General features: G+C 41.3%; 1 protein-coding gene across 1 annotated transcript; it reads right to left on the minus strand.

Moving 5' to 3' along the window:
• Window positions 1-1,451: 1,451 nt before the first annotated feature.
• Window positions 1,452-23,042, minus strand: LOC120062785 (zinc metalloproteinase-disintegrin-like brevilysin H2a). The gene is made up of 22 exons (XM_039012855.1): window positions 22,938-23,042; window positions 20,206-20,291; window positions 19,730-19,806; window positions 19,355-19,433; window positions 19,179-19,255; window positions 17,333-17,516; window positions 16,947-17,009; window positions 15,194-15,265; window positions 11,398-11,567; window positions 10,356-10,437; window positions 8,996-9,129; window positions 8,539-8,716; window positions 7,493-7,582; window positions 6,075-6,270; window positions 5,749-5,854; window positions 5,472-5,628; window positions 5,240-5,326; window positions 4,358-4,451; window positions 4,008-4,116; window positions 3,745-3,829; window positions 3,527-3,616; window positions 1,452-1,692 (listed from the first exon to the last, which is right to left on the minus strand). Exons 1-22 carry the CDS (start codon window positions 22,993-22,995, stop codon window positions 1,663-1,665), a joined length of 2,304 nt encoding a protein of 767 aa, XP_038868783.1. The 5' UTR covers window positions 22,996-23,042; the 3' UTR covers window positions 1,452-1,662.
• Between the last annotated feature and the right edge of the window lie 489 nt (window positions 23,043-23,531).

Genomic DNA, 23,531 nt, shown 5'->3' on the forward strand with positions numbered 1-23,531 from the left:
TCCACAAATTTCTTGTTAACAAACTATAGTTTTGTGAAGTCTGTTAGGACATCTACTTTGTGCATGACACGTAATTTTTCCAACAATTGTTTACAGACAGATTATTGAACTTATAATTCACTGCATCACAATTCCAGTGGGTCAGAAGTTTACATGCACTAAGTTGACTGTACCTTTAAACAGCTTGTAAAAATTCTGGGAAATGATGTCATGGCTTTAGAAGCTTCATTTGAGTCAATTGAAGGTGTACCTGTGGATGTACTTCAAGGCCTACCTTCAAACTCAGTGCCTCTTTGCTTGACATCATGGGAAATTAAAAGGAAATCAGCCATGACCTCAGAAATTTTTTTGTAGACCGCTCAAGTCTGGTTCATCCTTGGGAGCAATTTCCAAACGCCTGAAGGTACCACGTTCATCTGTACAAAATAGTACACAAGTATAAACACCATGGGACCACGCAGCCGTCATACCGCTGAGGAAGGAGACGCGTTCTGTCTCCTAGAGATGAACGTACTTTGGTGCTAAGAGTGCAAATCAATCCCAGAACAACAGCAAAGGACCCTGTGAAGATGCTGGAGGAAACAGGTACAACAGTATCTATATCCACAGTAAAACAAGTCCTATATCGACATAACCTGAAAGGCCGCTCAGCAAGGAAGAAGCCACTGCTCCAAAACCGCTATAAAAAAGCCAGACTACGGTTTGCAACTGCACATTGACACAAAGATCAAACTTTTTGGAGAAATGTCCTCTGTTCTGATGAAACAAAAATGGAACTGTTTGGCCATAATGACCATCGTTATATTTGGAGGTAAAAGGGGGAGGTTTGCAAGCCGAAGAACACCATCCCAACCGTGAAGCATGGGGGTTGCAGCATCATGTTGTGGGGGTGCTTTGCTGCAGGAGGGACTAGTACACTTCACAAAATAGATGGCATCGTGAAGTAGGAAAATTGTGGATATATTGAAGCAACATTCAAGAAATCAGTCAGGAAGTCAAATCTTGGTCGCAAATGGATCTTCCAAATGGACAATGACCCCAAACATACTTCCAAAGTTGTGGCAAAATGGCTTAAGGACAACAAAGTAAAGGTATTGGAGTGGCTATCACAAAGCCCTGACCTCAATCCTGTAGAAAATGTGTGGGCAGAACTGAAAAAGCGTGTGTGAGCAAGGAGGCCTACAAACCTGACCCAGTTACACCATCTCTGTCAGGAGGAATGGGCTAAAATTCACCCAACTTATTGTGGGAAGCTTGTGGAAGGCTACCTGAAACGTTTGACCCAAGTTGAACAATTTAAAGCAAATACTAATTGAGTGTATGTAAACTTCTGACCCACTGGGAATGTGATGAAAGAAATAAAAGCTGAAATAAATCATTCTCTACTATTATTCTGACTTTTCACACTCTTAAAATATAGTGGTGATCCTAACTGACCTAAGACAGGGATTTTTTACTAGGATTAAAGGTCAGGAATTGTGAAAAACGGAGTTTAAATGTATTTGGCTAAGGTGTATGTAAACTTCCGACTTCAACTGTATCTGTAAAATTATCCCAAAGACGTGAGGTCTCAGTGCATTGACTGCACTCAGCTCTGGCGGCCCTGCATTTGAGGTCTTGGTAAGGTCTGTGTGATCCTCCTGTTTCCTCTCGATGGCGACATCAGACCCGTGGGGGTGGGGGCCTCAAAGCCTGGAAGATAAATTACATTGTTTAACTTAAGCCAGAAATTTTGTCTGAACATTAACATTTAATTAACCATCCCTTTAACTATTGTTGTCTATATATTAGTCTTGGAAATCCCAGACCTAGGGAAACAGCACTATGTGGGAGGTAACCCATTTGTCTAGGGAGACTACAGTGCCTTCAGAAAGTATTCAGATCCCTTCACTTTTTCCACATTTATTTATGTTACAGCCTTGTTCTAAAATTGATTAAATAGTTTTCCCCCCTCATCAATCTACACACAATACCCCATAATGACAAAACAATAAAATGCTTTTTTAGACATTTTTTACATAAAAAATGGAAATATCACATTTACATAACTATTTTGACCGTTTACGCTGTACTTTGTTGAAGCAGCTTTGGTGGCGATTACAGCCTTGAGTCTTCTTGGGTATGACACTACAAGCTTGGCACACCTGCATTTGGGGAGTTTCTCCTATTCTTATCTAAAGACCCTCTCAAGCTCTGTCAGGTTGGATGGGGAATGTTGCTGCACAGCTATTTTCAGGTCTCTTCAAAGATGTTTGATCGGGTTCAGGTCCGGGCTCTTGCTGGGCCAATCAAGGACATTCAGAGACTTGTCCTGAAACCATTCCTGCATTGTCTTGGCTGTGTGCTTGGGGTCGTTGTCCTGTTGGAAGGTGAACATTTGCCCCAGTCTGAGGTCCTGAGCGCGCTGGAGCACGTTTCCATCAAGGATCTATCTGTACTTTGCTCCGTTCATCTTTGCCTCTCCTCGCTGCTCTCCAACTTCCTGCCCCTGAAAAACATACCCACAGCACGATGCTGCCACCACCATGCTTCACTGTAGGGATGGTCCCAGGTTTCCTCCAGACATGACGCTTGGCATTCAGGCCAAAGAGTTCAATCTTGGTTTCATCAGAACAGAGAATATTGTTCCTCATGGTCTGAGAGTCTTTAGGTGCCTTTTGGCAAACTCCAAGTGGGCTGTCATGTGCCTTTTACTGAGGAGTGGCTTCCATCTGGCCACTCTACCTTAAATGCCTGATTGGTGGAGTGCTGCAGAGATGGTTGTCCTTCTGGAAGGTTCTCCCATCTCCACAGAGGAACTCTAGAGCTATCTCAGTGACCATCGGGTTCTTGGTCACCTCCCTGCCCAAGGCCCTCCCTGTCCCCTGACTGCTCAGTTTGGCCGGGCGGCCAGCTCTAGGACGAGTCTTGGTGGTTCCAAACTTCTTCCATTTAAGAATGATGGAGGCCACTGAGTTCTTGGGGACCTTCAATGCTGCAGACTTTTTTTTGGTACCCTTCCCCAGATCTGTGCCTCGACACAATCCTGTCTCGGAGCTCTACAGACAATTCCTTCGACCTCATGGCTTGGTTTTTGCGCTGACATGCACTGGCAACTGAGGGACTTTATATCGACAGGTGTGGGCCTTTCCAAATCATGTCTAATCAATTTAATTTACCACAGATGGACTCCAATCAAGTTGTAGAAACATCAAGGATGATCAATGGAAACAGGATGCATATGAGCTCAATTTCGAGTCTCATAGAAAAGGGTCTGAATACTTATGTAAATAAGCTATTTCTGTTTATTTTTAATACATTTGTCATTATGGGGTATTGTGTATAGATTGCTGAGTAAATGTTTGTATTCAATCCATTTTAGAATAAGGCTGTAACATAACAAAATGTGGAAAAAGTCAAGTGGTCTGAATACTGAAGGGACTATATATTGAAATCTAATGGATTTCTTTTTTTAAGCCCATTGCATTTGTTTAGGATGTATCCATCATAATAACTAGATGCTGATATTCTCAACCATCACCATTACCTGTCGTATGGCCCTGAAGTCATGGGCTGGGGCTCGTGATAGGTTAGCAGCAGGAGGGGGTGGGGGCGGAGCACCCTTTGGTCGCTTGGGCTGGAAATTGTAAAGAGATGCATTAGCTAATAGGCACAAGTCCAGTTCATGAACACAATAATGATATCAACCAAACCCTACATTAAGATGATACTCTATAAATTAAAAAGGTATTTCACTGTTATTACCTGTGGTGGCAGAGCGTTACTGGGGATTGGCAGTTTGTTATTGTGGTCGTTGTACACTTTATTGGTTTTCTGCTGGGTATGGTAGCTGGTGGATGAGTAGACAGTGACATTTTGTATTAATTTAACCTTTATTTATTCTGGAAGTCCCATTAAGTTCAGAAGACCTCAATTGCCAGGTCTCCCTTGTAAGAGAGTATATTTACATTCATCAAAAGGGTCATCTTGTTGCAAGTCTTTATATATGGTCCACCTAGTGTACTCACCTAGGGAGAGTGGGGGACTGTTGTCTCTTCTTAAGGAACACAGCCACTACCCCAGCAATAGCAGCCAGGAGCAGCAGAGTGACTGTCACTGCAATGGCAATCAGTCCTTCTACAATCACACAGAGAGGGAGACCGTTATGGCAAGGTCTATGAGCTGAATACATGAAAGCACAGACCAAATCTTTTGGCAACACTTTACATGAAGATGTTCAAATACCTGTGTAGTAAAACACTAACACTCTAGTAACATTGTATTGACATGGAAAGTATTATCCCTTTCAACCACTGAAACCATGTTATAAAAAAACAAAGATTTTATGGATGTCTTTAGCAAGGTCTGAAGGGCCTACCTCTGGAGAGACCTGTGAAGCTTTCATCCTTTGTATCGCAGCCGGGAAGTAACCATCCTGGCTCACACTGGCACTCCATTTTGTGATTACACACCTGTAGTGGCACAACACAAACACACACATTATTATAATGGGTTTTCTACATTTCTATTTTATTGTTTGTGGTGTGACCTGGAAAGATCTGCCCCAAACCGAGTGAAACGGAGGACATTTGTCAATGGCCTATGTTCCTTATGTAACAGTTTAACTTTAGTACGTCCCCTCGCCCCGACCCGGGCGCGAACCAGGGACCCTCTGCACACATCAACAACAGTCACCCACGAAGCATCGTTACCCATCGCTCCACAAAAGCCGCGGCCCTTGCAGAGGGGAACCACTACTTCAAGGTCTCAAAGCGAGTGACGTCACCGATTGAAACGCTATTAGCGCGCACCACCGCTAACTAGCTAGCCATTTCACATTGGTTACATTCACCCCCCTTTCGACCTCCTCCTTTTCCGCAGCAACCCCGGTTCGAATCCGGGTCACAGCACCAATGTAAGTGATCCGGGTCAACAGCATCAATGTAACAGTTTAACTTTAGACCGTCCCCTCGCCCCGACACGGGCGCGAACCAGGCACCCTCTGCACACATCAACAACAGTCACCCACGAAGCATCGTTACCCATCGCTCCACAAAAGCCGCGGCCCTTGCAGAGCAAGGGGAACCACTACTACAAGGTCTCAAAGCGAGTGACGTCACCGATTGAAACGCTATTAGCGCGCACCACCACTAACTAGCTAGCCATTTCACATCGGTTACACTTATAAGAGCCAAGGACCAAGTAAGTCCCCAAGCTCAAAAATACCAGAGACAGGGGCCGCTTGAAGCACTGTACTCACAGCATGTCCTTTACATAGTGCTGAGCAGTTGGTGACTCTAGGTCCGTAGGCTGTCTCAAAATCCACACATTCATTCTGGCTGCACACCTTGGAATAGAAGACGGGGAAATGGGAACAAGGGTTAAGAGTAAATAACACTCACCACATTAAATCTGACGTCTCATTTAATTTCCCCAAAACACAGCTAGAGGTACAGAAGCCTCATTGGGAAAAGCCCAAAAAATCACTACACCTTTCCATCATTACACTTGGTCCCAGTGTCCACCTGTCCAAAATCACTGGTGTGATCATCGTAGAATGAGGCTTTGCAGTCAGAGAATTTCACCATGCGACCGTAGTTGGGGTTGTCGTTACCGTTCTTGCAGAAGAGTTTCCCACACTGCACATCTCTACAGAGGAGAACAACAGGGAAATCATATCAGTGATACACTGCTTCAGTAACGAACACTATAATCTGAGTAGGAAAAACGGTCTATTAAAATAGCATGGTATTGCTTGTCGGGACTCACTGTCTCTGGCAGGGGATGTACTGGTCCTTTGAAGGCCGTCTACAGTAGGCGTAGTACAGTCCTCTGGTGTTCTGCTCATAGCAGTATGTTCTGGCGTTTTCAGCAGCTAAGGAGGGGATAACGCCCAATGTTACACAATGCGTTAGAGTAGTAGTGAAGCTACCATGTGTGTCCTCTGTCTCCACACTAATACACTACAGATGGAAGATGACAGGTATCAGTAAGGTTGCTGTGTGAGAATAGGATCCAGAAGAGCTACCTACATCACCTAAACAGATGAAAGGTGCATCGGTGTTGTTGAGACGGAAGGAAATGCTTTCACTTACATGGTCCATACATTTTCACACACTGGTCGTGGTGCTGTGGACACTGGCCGTTGTTGCAGTACCCACGTCCTCCATCACAGGGAATCCCGTTGACAGTGAAGACGTCCTCGGGACAGTCGGCTGATTTCCCAGTGCAGTATTCTGGCAAGTCACAGTCATCATGCATCATTCTGCACTCTCTGGACGAGGACAATATCTGTGGAGAGAGTTGTTGTTGCCATGTTTCGTATCACTAGCGTGATAGTCTTCCCGCAGCCGACTGCCATGACTATGGCAAGATAGTCTATAAGCTTGGTGAAAGACGTGTCAGGCTGCAACTGCACTCTGAATCTACTCTGTTTGCTGAAATAGAAGTTCAAAACTAGCCTGGCTGACCCGCAGACCCACTTGGGACACAGCAAGCTGCTTTTGCCAGACAAGTTCTAAACAATACGTATCCAAGACTACGGCATTTTTTTTTTTGTGATGCTATGGAAAATATTCTCCTTACAGTAATTCCTTTACTTTTTAAGTTTCATAAAATGAGAGAGTGAAAGTCAAATGTCTTTAATTTACTTATACATTTGAGTCAAACAATCTTTGACATAGTTATGCGTGTCTGCTGCTGTCCACAAGAGGGCTTTTGTATCAAAGGAACACAGAAGGAAGTAAAGAGTGGACAGAGGGAAGATCTCAAATGCAAACTCCTTGTCTCTTTCTCTAAACCCATTGGAGGAGAAGGTCAGAGGGGAGGGACCTCTGGCTTACTCATCCAATGGGTTTAAGAAGGAGATGAGGAGAGAGGAGTATGTAATTGAGATTTTCCCAGAGCAGAGGCATGGTTGAATTGTGGTCTGCTCTCACCCAGTGGTGGAAAAAGTACTCAATTGTCCTATTTGTGTAAAAGTAAAGATACCTTAACAGAAAATGACTCAAGTGAAAGTCACCCAGTAAAATTCTTCTTGAGCAAAAGTCTAAACGTATTTAGTTTTAAATATACTTAAGTATCAAAAGTATATGTAATTGCTAAAATATACTTAAGTATCAAACTACAAGTACAAATCATTTAAAATTCCTTATATTAAGCAATCCAGACCAGATAGACAAACTTAAACATAATTTACAAACGAAGCATGTGTTTAGTGAGTCCGTCAGATCTGAGGAAGTATGGATGACCAGGGATGTTCTCTTGATAAGTGGGAATTATACAATTTTCCTGAGCTGGTAAGCATACAAAATGTAACGAGTACTTTTGGGTGTCAGGGAAAATGTATTGAGTAAAAAGTACATCATTTTCTTTAGTAATATAGTGAAGTAAAAGTAAAAGTTGTAAAAAAATATATATATAAATAGTCAATTAAAGTACGGATAGCCCAAAAAACGACTTAGGTAATACTTTTAAGTATTTTTACTTAAATACTTTACACTATTGCTCTCACCTTACAGTTGTCACAGCACGCTCCTGCAGCACACTCTGAGCCCTTAGTCAGTGTGCAGCTGGTGGCATTACAGCATGGGTTTGTACACGCCTATAACAACATCAAACCATACAGTACATGTCATTTTGATAACGATTTAAATATTGTATCTCAAAATAGGCAAGCCTCTGTGTATGTGTATACTTGGACTAGATACTAAGCGGTTTCCCACTACATATTTACCCCTTAGTGTATTACACCACACTAAGACATACACTAACTAAGTAAAACAAACATTGTACTGTAGTAGGCTATCAAGAGAAACTGGAATTACAGGCCTCTGAAGCAAACAAGACTTGGCAAGAGAGGAGTGGTTCAGCAAGACAGGGACATAATAAGATAGTGTCTTATCAGCCTGACTAACAGGTCTGGACAGATTGACTTGACTAAACCACTCTGTGGATAAATATAATCAAAGTTTCTTATGCCTGCTTACCATATAGGTATGGCTATCATACTGTGCATGGACATGTACAGAATAGCCTGCTGTACTATGCACAAACATGTGAAGCTTGTTGAATTTTATCAATTTGAATCACATCATTGCATTACTGCCATGTCAGTACACTCATTCGAAAGGAAATGTCCCAAACTTAGTAAACACAGGTTTTTCTGAGGTGGGCGGTGGAGGAGATACATCAGTTATCGGGAAAGGTCTGTGCTTGTCATATACATTCCTTTTGTTTACCCCTAGCCAAGGAAAACAGGTAAGATCAGACAAAGCGTAAATCTTATTCCCAGAAGTGTTTGTCTTTATCTGTCTTGTTGAAAAATAAATGTACTCTACATTTGATCAGATACGGTCAAAGATTAAAGTTAACATTTTAGTAAAAGATAGCTTTGAATAATATATATATATATATTTTGTAATCACTTGAAAACCTTGTATTAACTTCATGAGAACCAAAATACTTTTGTATGATTTGAATGGTGCATTGCTGATCTAGGATAATGAGAGAAAATATACAAAAGGTGGTGTAAGGAATGTAAATGAAAGGTTCATTCACCTCCAGGGAGCCACAATCACACTGCTCTCCTATCTCCAGGAAGCCATTGCCACACACTGGGGTTGATTCCACATTCCGGTAGTCTGGCTTGTCCAGCAGACACTCAGGGTTACGATTATTCAGAAACCGGTCGTAGTTTACACTACTGCAGCTACTGAATGACTTTGGGATATCCCAGCTGAAAGAAACACTTTAGTTACCCAAATAGGCTATGTTTTCATTTAATAAAACCACTGACACACACCACTGTGCTATTGCTACACAGTCTCATGAGCTATGTTCCATGTAAATGTTTTTGCAATATGGCTGCTCTGTGTGTGTTATGGGCGGAGAACAATGCCTGTAAGTGTTCTTTAATAGAGGTTCCCTCTTCCTTGTACAACACAATCAATCAGATGGTTAATCATTGACACCATTCCAATCTAGTCACAAAATCATATCTCAAAACAGTCCTTACCTGAGGGCCCCAGCCATTATACAACTATTCCCAGAACAAGCACAGGCACTGGAGTCATCGTGGTTCATGCCCAGGTTGTGGCCCATCTCGTGGGCCAATGTGGCCCCTACAGCAATGGCCCTGGGGTTGTGATCCTGTAGTAAAACACATAGTTAACATTCACTAAACCTGAATGTATTGGACCATATTTCTCTTGTAAAATAGATTTTATATCAGTGAAACTGATATGGATGCATTGGTTAGTATTTACATTGCTATAGAGTATGAGTTACTGTTCCACTGTATTAAAGTGCACTACAATTGATCTTCCTTTTTGAGATTATCTACATGTTGGTTCATTGGCTAATTTACCATTTGAAATAATTACTTCCTCCATTCACATTATTTTTTTTGCATTTCTCGTGCGCATTTATAAAACGAGTTAATCTTGCAATTCAACACACAATTTCTTCTTTGGAAACGTCACTTCTTGGAAACTTGGTAAAATCTCTCCGTTGTCCCCTTATTGCAATACCACATGAAGCAACATATAGTTGAAATACCTCAAGCAAATACAGTACTATTACCACATTCAAATAATGGCAGCTCATCGTGTATGCAAATGTAGGGAGACGGTCCAAACACTTAAAAGACACACCCTATACCCTCAGCCCTCAAATGAAATGGACACTTCTGATGACGTATCATGATGTCTGACGAGTATACACTTGCAGGCCAAGGGGCGAGGGAGAAAGGAATTATTTTTAAATGGACCACCCTTGGCCTGAAATTTGTCACTTGTGTTTTCAGCCACCGGTAGCTTGTGGATGCTTTATATGCGGTACAGTCAATTATGATTGCATGTCTACTTATATTAAATATATAATTACTAATATACGCATACTGTATGATAGCTAGCAAATTAATTAACTAACTAATGTTAGCCTGCCTAGCTGGAACTTCAAAAGGAAAATGTTTTATTTCTACAATTTCTAAAAGAGACGTGTTTGTGCCATCATGTGCATTAGTAGCACAATTTCTAACTTATTTGCATTCGTTTTTACTTATACTTGTATGTTGACTTCTCCATTGATGTTTTTAAGTTTTCGTGGACTTTTCTTAGCGGATGTACAATCGTCGCAAATTGAATTATGGGGAGTTTCAGGCCCCGGAGTGAACATAATTGTACACTTGTAAACTTGACTAAAAACAAGGGCTGAGAGGCTTACGTTGCAAACATCCCTTGCTTGGCTAATCATTTGGACCGTCCTCCAAGATGGCGATGGGAATTCCCCTAAGGGCATAAGGCGAGGGTAAGTGGATGAGGGTGTGACTTTTCTGAGTTTGAACCACAGCCTAGATCTAATGAAATGTACTTTACCTGCACAATCCCAACTGAATGATCTGAACATAGAGTCCCAATGAAGGCCAGACCCACCGTCGATCCCTCAAAGTCAATGCCACTGAAACACAGGGAACAAGAAACATATGAACCCCACATATGTATATTTATATCAAGTACCCATACATGTCACATACTCTTGTTATGAATTCTTAAATGTGGGTCTATCAATAATAACAACGTTCCAAACCAAGATGACCTCCTTATCAGGTGACCCATCAGCTGATTGTCCCCCGACCCTATTTAGCTGTCTGACAAGCACACCAATAGAGAATGATAGAGGCCTCTAGTGTCCAAAAGCCTTCCACCATTTTAATGTAGTCAACTGGGTGGGACATCCAACTTCAATGGCTAATCTCTCCCGGTGATCTTGTTGGAGTCATGTCATTGGAGGACGTCTGGTATGCGCTCTTGTGTTATCTGCCTCTTTGATGTGTTATATTTAAGCAATAAGGCACGAGGGGGTGTGGTATATGGCCAATATACCACGGCTAAGGGCTGTTCTTAAGCACGACGCAACGCAGAGTGCCTGGATACAGCCCTTAGCCGTGGTATATCGGCCTTATACTACAAACCCCCAAGGTGCGTTATAGCTATTATAAACTGGTTACCAATGTAATTAGAGCAGTAAAAATACAGGTTTTGTAATACCCGTGGTATACGGTCTGATATACCATGGCTGTCAGCCAATCAGCATTCAGGGCTCGAACCACCCAGTTTATAATCCTGTTTATCTTGTACTCAACTCAAACCTTGAGAGCCTCACAGATATGTGTTTAATCAGAGAGTCAGAGATAGAGGTGAGGCACTTTAGATGAACAATTCCATTTATTTGAGTTAGCTGATTAAGTGTGCGTTGTGGGGTATCTGATGAAGTGTGCATTGTAGCCTCCTTGAAGGTGTGTCCAGGCCTACCTGATGAAGTGTGCATTGTGGCCCACTTGAAGGTGTGTTTGTCCAGGCCTACCTGATGAAGTGTGCGCTGGGGCCTTCCTAATAAGTTGTGTACATCGTGACCTACCTGATGAGGTGTGCGTTGTCATGACGCTTGGTGTTGACCAGGTCGCTGTTCCTCCACTTGGTAAAGGCGTCCAGGGTGGCACCAGCAGGGGCGGTCACTGATATCTTATCATTGTCTGTCCACACCTCCAGACCAACCAAGGCAATGAAGGTGTTGAGGGGCTTGTATACCTGCAGGCAGATTAATTGCATGGTGAGGTGAGACTCTCCCCATTAAAACAAGTAGTATTTTACCCGGACACAGATTAAGAATAGTCATGGACTAAAACAAATGTAGATAGGTTCTCCGTTGAGTTTACTTTTTTGTCCTTTTTTGTCTAGGCTTAATCTGTGTCCTGGAAACCGGCCTTAACAGTTCATTGGATAACAATTAACTCCTACAGTCCGACCATGACGCCTGCATGTTTTGGACTTCTAACCCTATAAAAACGCTATGTTTGAGCTACAGACTTATGGGTTGTACAATTGGATTTGCCTATTTCTGCAATCAATTTCTGCAGTCTGTGCGATTAACGGGGGCTGAGCTAGAGCGGTGTTTGTGAGATAAGGTGGTGTGGCTCAGCACTTTTTACAAAACAATGTTTAGCTTTAGTTTGAGCTACAAACTATTAAAGGATATCTAGGAAAATCGGAGACTCTCATGAACATGTTTTGCTCTATGACACTCACAAGCCACACAAAGAAAGGGGTTGCTCTACATAGAAAATCATACTGTAATATACTCACATAACTGTTTGGAGTTTGTGACAGCAACTGTCACTGACTAGTTGGTTATTAATTTCCCACTGAGCAAACAATTTATTTTCAATGACTTACAGCATTCATGTAAATTCATTTTTAATCAGGTTTTTGCTTTGGCTGACCGTTTTATTTATTTTTGACATGTCAATAAAACTAGTGCGTACGGCCAAGTACATCACTGGCCCTAAAAATTGCCAAAGACTCCAGCCACCCTAGTCAGACTGTTCTCTCTGCTACCGCACGGCAAGCGGTACTGGAGCGCCAGGTCTAGGACCAAAAGGCTCCTTAACAGCTTCTACCCCCAAGCCATAAGACTGCTGAACAGTCGCTGTTTATTATCTACAGTTGAAGTCGGAAGTTTACATACACCTTAGCCAAATACATTTAAACTCAGTTTTTCACAATTCCTGACATTTAATCCTTGTAAAAATTCCCTGTTTTAGGTCAGTTAGGATCACCACTTTATTTTAAGAATGTGAAATGTCAGAATAATAGCGGAGAGAATGATTTATTTCAGTTTTTATTTATTTTATCACATTCCCAGTGGGTCAGAAGTTTATATACACTCAATTAGTATTTGGTAGCATTGCCTTTAAATAGTTTAACTTGGGTCAAACGTTTTGGGTAGCCTTCCACAAGCTTCCCACAATAAGTTGGGTGAATTTTGGCCCATTCCTCCTGACAGAGCTGGTGTAACTGAGTCAGGTTTGTAGGCCTCCTTGCTCACACACGCTTTTTCAGTTCTGCCCACAAATTTTCTATAGGATGAGGTCAGGGCTTTGTGATGGCCACTCCAATACCTTTACTTTGTTGTCCTTAAGCCATTTTTCACAACTTTGGAAGTATGCTTGGGGTCATCGTCCATTTGGAAGACCCATTTGCGACTAAGCTTTAACTACCTGACTGATGTCTTGAGATGCTGCTTCAATATATCCACAATTCCCCTACCTCATGATGCCATCTATTTTGTGAAGTGCACCAGTCCCTCATGCAGCAAAGCCACCCCTGTGCTTCACATTTGGGATGGTGTTCTTCGGCTTGCAAGCCTCCTCCTTTTTCCTCCAAACATAATGATGGTCATTATGGCCAAACAGTTCTATTTTTGCTTCATCAGACCAGAGGACATTTCTCCAAAAAGTTTGATCTTTGTCCCCATGTGCAGTTGCAAACCGTAGTCTGGCTTTTTTATAGCGGTTTTGGAGCAGTGGCTTCTTCCTTGCTGAGCGGCTTTTCAGGTTATGTCAATATAGAACTCGTTTTACTGTGGATATAGAAATGTTTGTACCTGTTTCCTCCAGCATCTTCACAAGGACCTTTGCTGTTGTTCTGGGATTGATTTGCACTTTTCGCACCAAAGTACATTCATCTCTAGGAGACAGAACGCCTCTCCTTCCTCAGCGGTATGACGGGTGCGTGGTCCCATGGTGTTTATACTTGCATACTATTGTTTGTACAGATGAATATGGTACCTTCAGGCGTTTGGAAATTGCTCCCAAGGATGAACCAGAGTTGTGGAGGTCTACAATTTTTTTTTATGAGGTCTTGGCTGATTTCTTTTGATTTTCCCATGATGTCAAGCAAAGAGGCACTGAGTTTGAAGGTAGGCCTTGAAATACATCTACAGGTACACCTCCAATTGACTCAAATTATGTCAATTAGCCTATCAGAAGCTTCTAAAGCCATGACATAATTTTCTGGAATTTTCCAAGCTGTTTAGGCAATCAACTTAGTGTATGTAAACTTCTGACCCACTGGAATTGTGATACAGTGAATTATAAGTGAAATAATCTATCTGTTAACAATTGTTGGAAAGATTACTTGTGTCATGCACAAAGTAGATGTCCTAACCGACTTGCCAAAACTATAGTTTATTAACAAGAAATTTGTGGAGTGGTTGAAAAACGAGTTTAATGACTCCAACCTAAGTGTATGTACACTTCTGACTTCAGCTATATGCATAGTCACTATACAAATTACCTCGACTAACCTGTACCCCCGCACACTGACTCGGTACCGGTTCCCCCTGTATATAGCCTCATTATTGTTATGTAATTTTCTTCTGTTACTTTTTTTTTAATCACTTTAGTTTATTTAGTAAATATTTTCTTAAGTCTATTTCTTGAACTGCATTGTTGGTTAAAGGCTTGTAAGTAAGCATTTCACGGAATGTGACAAATTAAATACTATTTGATTTGATATGATATGATTTAAAAATAAGGGCTGGACATGCAGATAAATGAAGGTCAGATAAATAAATAGGCGTTTTTGCTGGAGTCTCACGACTGATAGGGTTCAAATATAGTGAGGTTTCAGTTGAATGACCTTCACAAGGCAGAGAAAAAAACTAGTACTGCACAAGCAGAGGCAGAAGACAAAAAGGTGAGGAATTTTTTTTAACATGGAGGTGTTGGTTGACCAGACAGCAGGGACATGCTCCTGTCTAGGTTCTTTTAGCGACGCAGGTCTATTTACATGCAATAGTGTTGCTTTGAATTGTATTGGGTTGCACAAAAACAGTCCGTGGGAAGCCAGAAGATAAATACAATTCCATTTCAACATCATGTGCCGGTGGGCAGGACGGTTGGTCTAAAAAATAATATTATTAAACAGACTTTCCAAACGTGGATCTGTTGTAGACCCATTTTCTCTGTGCTTACCTCATGTCAAAATAAAAGTCCTGCACATGTGCCATATGTGGAATAAAATGTTAAACTTATGGGGAACTTTTATTTTGAGGTAAGCGGAGAGAAAGTGGGTGTACAACAGAAAGCCTGTTTAATAATATGGTCCTTTAGATATTTTGTCTCAAATTCCCCCCATCATAATGACCAACTTACTGTGCTGTTCCCACCGGCACAGTAAGTTGGAATGGAATTACATTTCACTTCTGGCTTCCCATGGACTGTTTTTGTGGAACCCAATACAATTGAAAGCAACTCTAGTGTATGTAAATAGACCTATGTTGCTAAAAGCACCCACTGTAGGTCCTGTTGGGGATCTTATACGGGATTTACTGGCAGTTTGCTAATACTGCCACCTTGCAGGGACTGACTCACCATGTTGACAAAGTTGACCACTTCAAATATCCTCTTACGCAGCTCTCTGAGGTTACTCTTCATGTTCTTGTACTGAAATAGCATCATGTTTTAGTACACTCACAAGAGAACAGTGGAGATCCTGTTTCACAATACATTACTCACTACTGACTCATTAGATACTGTATACTGAACAAAAATATAAACGCAATATGCAACAATTTCTAAGATTTTACTGAGTTAATTTAAAGAAATCAGTCAATTGAAATAAATCCATTAGGCCCCAATCTATGGATTTAACATGACTGGGAATACACATATGCATCTGCTGGTCACAGATACCTTAATAAAAATAGGTAGGGGCTAGGATCAGAAAACCAGTCAGTATCTGGTGTGACCACCATTTGGCTCATGTAGCGCGACACATCTCCTTCACATAGAGTTGACTGTGGCACGTGGAATGTTGTCCCACTCCTCTTCAATGGCTGTGCGAAGTTGCTGGATACTGGCGGGAACTGGAACACATCCCAAACATGCTTAATGGGTGACATGTCTGGTGAATGTGCAGGCCATGGAAGAATTGTGTACAGATCCTTGCAACATGGGGCCAGGCATTATCATGCTGAAACATGAAGTGATCGCGTTGGATGAATGGAATGACAATGGGCCTCAGGATCTCTTCATGGTATCTCTGTGCATTCAAATTGCCATCGATAAAATGCAATTGTGTTCATTGTCCGTAGCTTATACCTGCCTATGCCATAACCCCACCGCCACAATCAGGCACTCTGTTCACAACATTGACATCAGCATACCACTCACTCACACAATGCCATACACACTGTCTGCCATCTGCCTGGTACAGTTGAAACCGGGATTCGTCTGTGAAGAGCATAATTCTCCAGTGTGGCAGTGGCCATCGAATGTGAGTATTTGCCCGCTGAAGTCGGTTACAACGGCAGTCAGGTCAAGGCCCTGGTGAGGACGACGAGCACGCAGATGAGCTTCCCTGAGATGGTTTTTGACAGTTTGTGCAGAACTTCTTCGGTTGTGCAAACCCCCAGTTTCATCAGCTGTCTGGGTGGCTCATCCCAGACCATTCTGCAGGTGAAGAAGCCAAATGTGGAGGTCCTGGGCTGGCATGGTTACACATCGTCTGCGGTCACGAGGCCGGTAGGCCATACTAACAAATTTTCTAAAATGACGTTGGAGGTTGCTATGGTAGAGAAAGGAACATTCAATTCTCTGGCAACAGCTCTGGTGGCCATTCCTGCAGTCAGCATGCCAATTGCATGCTCCCTCAAAACTTGAGACATGTGTGGCATTGTGTTGTGTAACAAAACTGCACATTTTAGAGTGGCATTTTATTGCCCCCAGCACAAGGTGCACCTGTGTAATGATCATGCTGTTTAATCAGCTTCTCGACATGCCACACCTGTCAGGATTATCTTGGCAAAGTAGAAATGCTCATGAACAGGGATGTAAACAAATTTGTGCACCACATTTTAGAGAAATAAGGTTTTTGTGCCTATTGGAACATTTCTGGGATCTTTTACTTCAGCTCATGAAACATGGGACTAACACATTACATGTTGTGTTTATATTTTTGTTTATTATAGATATAGGTTGGTTTGATCTAAATATAATTAGGTCAAGTAATGGCCAATTAAATAATGTTAACGAAATATTGAAGTATGAAATGTTCAAGTGTATTGTGTTGATTCTGGTAAAGGTGGGACTTGTATTTCTGATGTATTTGTCTGCAAGTTCTTACCTCACGGTTGTCTGCAACGAGGATGAGCTCAACATACTTTTGCTGTTGAAGTAGAGATGGACCCTAATAAACAGGAAACCATTGTTGTAATATATATGGTTAATTTCTTTTTAGGAAGGAAGTGGAGTGTGCTCATCCAACTTGAGTCGAGGTGCAACCCCAAAAATGTGATCATCATTGAAAATAAAAAGGCACAACCCACGCTTACCATTAAAAACTCAATGTTTTTTCAAGCAAAGTTAAAAAGGTTGACGTTTCAGCTATCAATGGCCTTCATTAGAACACATCATTTCCTGTTCTGCTATTTCTGTTTTGATGTGAGATACCACATCAGACTATATTTAAATTGGGAAATTTCAAATATATTAATAGATTGTATGTCTTACTGAGGCTCGAGAGCGGCTCTTGCTAGTTATGGGAGGGTAGTCTGCATTCCAGCTAGTGTTGGTGACTCCACACACCACAGGCTTGGAGCTCTGGTCCTCGTATTTCAGCACTGCGTGATCGCCATCATCCCCCCCTGACAGAGGCTCAATCAGGTACCTTTGGGCGGCTGTTCTGAAATATCCCCTAAAATAAAAACATATAATAGACATGACACAACTGATTTGGGGTATAAAATAGTGTTTCACTGTGGACTTACACTACTGGTCAAAAGTTTTAGAACACCTACTTATTCAAGGGTTTTCTTTATTTTTACTATTTTCTACATTATAGAAATACATCAAAACTATGAAATAAAACATGGAATCATGTGGTAACCAAAAAAGTGTCAAACAAATCAAAATATATTTTAAATTTGAGATTCTTCAAATAGCCACCTTTGCCTTGATGACAGCTTTGCACACTCTTGGCATTCTCTAAACCAGCTTCACCTGGAATGCTTTTCCAACAGTCTTGAAGGAGTTCCCACATGTGCTGAGCACTTGTTGGCTGCTTTTCCTTCACTCTGTGGTCCGACTCATCCCAAACCATCTCAATTTGGTTGAGGTCGGGGGATTGTGGAGGCCAGGTCATCTGATGCAGCACTCCATCACTCTCTTTCTTGGTAAAATAGCCCCTACAAAGCCTAGAGGTGTGTTGGGTCATTTTCCTGTTGAAAAACATATGATAGTCTCACTAAGCCCATACCAGATGGGATGGCATATCGCTGCAGAATGCTGTGGTAGCTATGCTGGTTAAGTGTGCCAATTCTGAATACTTTACAGACAGTGTCACCAGCAAAGCACCCCCACACCAGAACACCTCCTCCTCCATTCTTTACGGTGGGAAATACACATGCGGAGATCATCCGTTCACCCACACCGCATCTCACAAAGACACGGCGGTTTGAACCAAAAATCTCCCATTTGGACTCCAGACCAAAGGACGAATTTCCACCGGTCTCATGTCCATTGTTTGTGTTTCTTGGCCCAAGCAAGTCTCTTCCTCTTATTGGTGTCCTTTAGTAGTGGTTTCTTTGCAGCAATTTGACCATGAAGGCCTGACTCACACAGTCTCCTCTGAACAGTTGATGATGAGATGTGTCTGTTACTTGAACTCTGTGAAAAATGTATTTGGCCTACAATTTCTGAGGCTGGTAACTCTAATGAACCTATCCTCTGCAGCAGAGGTAACTCTGGGTCTTCCTTTTCTGTGGCGGTACTCATGAGAGCCAGAGCCAGTTTCATCATAGCGCTTGATAGTTTTTGCAACTGCACTTGAAGAAACTTTCAAAGTTCTTGAAATTTTCCGTATTGACTGACCTTCATGTCTTAAAGTAATGATGGACTGCGTTTCTCTTTGTTTTTTTGAGCTGTTCTTGCCATAATATGGATTTGGTCTTTTACCAAATAGGGTTGTCTTCAGTAATCCCCCCTACCTTGTCACAACACAACTGATTGGCTCAAACGCATTAAGAAGTAAATAAATTCCACAAATTATCTTTTAAGAATGCACATCTGTTAATGAAGCCTCATGAAGCTGTTTGAGAGAATGCCAAGAGTGTGCAAAGCTGTCATCAAGGCAAAGGGTGGATATTTGAAGAATCTCAAATATAAAATATATTTTGATTTGTTTAACACTTTTTTGGTTACTACATGATTCCATATGTGTTATTTCATAGTTTTGATGCCTTCACTATAATTCTACAACATAGAAAATAGTAAAAATAAAGAAAAACCCTTGAATGAGTAGGTGTTCTAAAACTTTTGACCTGTAGTGTATATGCTGTAGAAATGTGGGGCTGCCTACCTGAGTCCATCGCAGGTGCTCATGCTAACCGTTGACTCACTGTCATTCACAATAGTGCCGTGGTAGTAGCAGTGGTCCTGGAGAAGAGAATTAATTAAAATGTTTAAGGGCCTTCTAATCAAGACACTTCTACACAGCCTCATGCTACCTATCAAGGGTTTGTTATAATCACTTACCACATCCTGAGGCGTAGAGGTGACTGGTGTACCATCCTCAGTGTAGTAAGTCTCACTATAGTTGTTGGTGAGTAATTCACTGAGGGAACCAAAATAAAGTTATTCATTACATTATTTCATCAGGCACCTACATGTTCAAAGGAATTCATGCTGTGGTAAAACAAAATTGTGTCATTCCATTAATGACGCTTGACAATGATGCAGTGTGTGATTATAAAGGAGAACTGAAAATTACACTGTGGTAAGACAGTTCTCTACATACTGACCGTTCTTGTTAAGGAGAATGAAGAAGCATGTGATCATTCTACTGATGTTGTGTGAGAGGTTAACATTTTGGAGAAAAAGATTGAAGGAGGCTTTTGCTAGAGTACATACCCATTCTTCTCCAGATGCATCTCAATGTCTTTCCCACCCACTCTCATTGCATACTTCATAGTTTCCAGTCTGGATGACTGGTGGAGAGAATTAGGTCACACTTTATATGGATAGTTTACTATCAACAAACTATCTGTTGAAAAGCAACTGCTTGCTACGTTTAGAGATAGGGTTAGGGTAAGGGTTAAGTTTAAGGTGAGGGTTAGTAGATAGTTAGTTGAAATGTTACTGATAGACTGTAGATACTTTGTAGAGCATCTATAGATGGACTATCCAAATAAAGTGTTACAGAGAATTAGGATTAGTTGATACCCTAGATGCAGTATAATATCTCCTCACTACATTAACATGGTTGATCTTCCACCACTTTATTACAAGCATTAAACACAGTTGTTAACAAATAATATTTTGGTATTGGTGTGTATTTCACATCAAAACAGCTCCTGTGCAGGTAGGAAGAACAGGAGAAGACTTACTTGTGTTTCTCTTTTCTGCAGAGAATGTAGCCTGATGGGTCGGACCACCTCATAGTCGCTCACTCCTTCAAGAGGACCATGACTCACTGTGGGGCGATAGAGAGAGAGATGGAGTGGTAGAGAGATGAGAGAGAATTCAAGAATGGACCCACTTTGTCTATCCCCACACTGATCCTATCTATTCTAAACATAATAACCTGGATAGGATGATGTTAACATGCTTGTCTCCAGGCATTGACTGGTCCAATGGTAAGGAACAGTCAGGTGGCAGTATAGCAGTGTTTTGCCCTTGAACTGCAGTAGCACAATCCCGGCTTTCCATATATAAGTTACTCTATTGAAATTCCTGGTCTCCTGAACATTGCATTTTGATCGTCTGGTTGTTCATCAACTTCCAGACACTTCATCCCCTCAGTCCCTTGTGCAGCCAACCCTGTAATTATGGGTATGGGTTATTCCATTGTGTGTGTCTACCAAACCATGACAAATTAATGTGTGGTGCGTACACTAACAACATAGTTGGACCTTTGGTTGAGCTACGGCAACTATCTTGTAATGAAAGCTTCTGCTGACTTGGCCCTATCTTTTAATAAGCGAGGGCTTTGGGCGGAACTTTAATGCATTTCATTATTGTTTACACATTGTTTCTTCAAACTACAGTATGAATACCGCAGATACACAATGAACACAGGCTGTTTGACCCTTGCATACGATAATAGACTGTGATAGACTTGCGTCCTGTCCAGGGGGTGTACTTGTACATCAGGCTGCCTTACTCTACAGAAACAGGGCATACTGTAGGCTCCTGCTCCTATGAGCATTCCAGCAATAATTATATTATATGTATGTTATGTTTTGTTATATGTTATGTTTTGTTCGTGTATGAAACAAATGGATACAGATGCTTCGTTATTTTGATGCCCTTTCTTGTTCTCTGTCAGGCCTGTTTTGATTTGTACTTGACCATGGCCATTGAATTGCAGTACATATCCACTGCTTTGTGATTGGGCCACAGAGGAACATTGGGAATTATGTAATTATATTGGTCATTTCGTTTTCCAGTCACTTCCACCTTTGCGCAATAGCTGTGAAATGAGGTTATTATATTGGTAAACGTATGTCACACGCTGACCGTAGAGAGCTTTTTATGTCTCTATTTTGGTTTGGTCAGGGTGTGATTTGGGTGGGCATTCTATGTTAATTTCTATGTTTTGTATTTCTTTGTGTTTGGCCGGGTGTGGTTCTCAATCAGAGGCAGCTGTCTATCGTTGTCTCTGATTGAGAACCATACTTAGGTAGCTTTTTCCCACATGGTTTTTGTGGGTAGTTATTTTCTGTTTAGTGTTTTGCACCTGACAGGACTGTTTCGGTTATTCTCTTTGTTATTTTGTTCTTAGAGTTCAGTTTCAATAAAAAGCATGGACACTTGCTGCGCTTTGGTCGACACCTTCTTCAACAGATGACCATTACAACGTATGGGTATTTTCAAGTGAATTTGCATGATTTGTTGGCTTTTTAATTGTATGTTTTACAACGAACTGTTCACATTAAAACAAACAATACTGAGCAAATGAGGCAATCTCATTCCATGTCTCTACTTATTGGAAGAGCTAAGGTTTTGAAATACTGGCCATGCCCAAGACAATCAGGGGGAATTTACCAGATAATGCAATTATCTCTGTTTTCATTCTATCCATTCCTTGGATTTATTTATTACGGAAACTGTGTACCGTTTAAGAACCAAACGGAAGCAAACAGAGCAATATGATAGTTTCTATTGGACAAATTCAGGAAGCTCCCCCCTCGTTTGATTCGGGTTGCTTCCATTTAAGAAATGTTTTTCAACAGATGTGCGTAACGAATGCACCCTACGTGTGCCAATACTTACTAACACTACTACAATGATGTTTCCCAACAGTTGTTGTGAAAATGAGTCTAAGTTAAGGTTTCATCACTAAGTGTATTTACAGGGGCTTACAGGTAGTACCTGCCCGACTCACCTCACCTGATCAGGTAAGGAGAAAGTGAGAGAACTGAGAAATGTGGCATTGTTGTGGTACAAAGTCCAGTTTCTGTCACACAATTTCACAAAAAGTACTCTTTATGTCTGTTTTCTGTCCATATTCATTGACCGTAATTACTACTGTAACTATTATACTATGTAGCACGGATAGCATGATAGCACTGTCTAGTGCTCTGTCGGTGCCACAGGTTTTCATCATGACTTTCTGTATTTCCAGAAGCCATGAAAGAAACAAATGGAGGAAAAGTAGTTTCGACTGAAATATACACCGATTAAAGTGGATTTAACAAGTGACATCAATAAGGGATCATAGCTTTCAGCTGGATTCACCTGGTCAGTCGATGTCATCCTAATGTTTTGTACACGCATTGTACTTTGGCTGCTATTTCGGATTCTGTTAACAAATCCATGGGGAAATCTGAAAGCTCACATAGACTTCCAATTTAAACAAAAAATTTCACTCCCTCAGAAAAACATATACAGTAGAGATATTCTTTGCCCCTCTTCATCTAAATATTTTTGCTTCAGTATTAAACAACTCATATTATATTTATTCCTCACTTTAGAAATCCTTGTTTTACTTTCTCCCATGAAAATATCTTTACAGTCACTGTAGTAGTCTGAATAAAGTGCACTGAGAAGATGGCTGACTGGGGTTAAGTTAACCTGTCATTGTATTGTGTGGAGATGAGTGTATCCAATGACTTACCTGAGAGATTGAGTGAAGCAGTTAGGGTAAAGATCCACAATATATGTTTCTGTGCCATTGTCGAAGTGCAGACAGCTGCTGAAACAGAAGAGAGTGACTGAGGGGCTTTATAGGTTACATGGCTGCATGCTCATGTCATGTTATCTACCGTCCACAGGCCACACCCTATTAGTATCACAGCCACTTCCTGATTGTAATAGCTAGTGTACACACAACTTGCTACAGTGTGTGTGTCCCAAATGGCACCCTGTTCCCTATAAAGTGTACTGCTTTTGACGAGAGCCCTATGGGCCCTGGTCAAATGTAGTACTCTACAGAGGGAATGGAGTGCCATTTGGGATGCACACAGTGACTTGTATAAACACACTCCAGGTTAATTGAAAGAATGCAGGGGAAAATACCAGGTAACAATGGTGTTGAAGGTGTTTACACAACATTGTTTTTGCATAACTTTGGCTTTTTTCCTGTAACATTCCGTCCTACCAACATACACACGCATGCAAACACACACACACAATGGTAACAGTTAGAAAATATGTATTTGTCAATTCACTTTTAGAAAGAAGTGCATCTTCATAGAGATAAAAATAAATG

This window comes from Salvelinus namaycush, chromosome 18 (genome assembly GCF_016432855.1).
Source record: "Salvelinus namaycush isolate Seneca chromosome 18, SaNama_1.0, whole genome shotgun sequence".
Taxonomy (NCBI): Eukaryota; Metazoa; Chordata; class Actinopteri; order Salmoniformes; family Salmonidae; genus Salvelinus; species Salvelinus namaycush.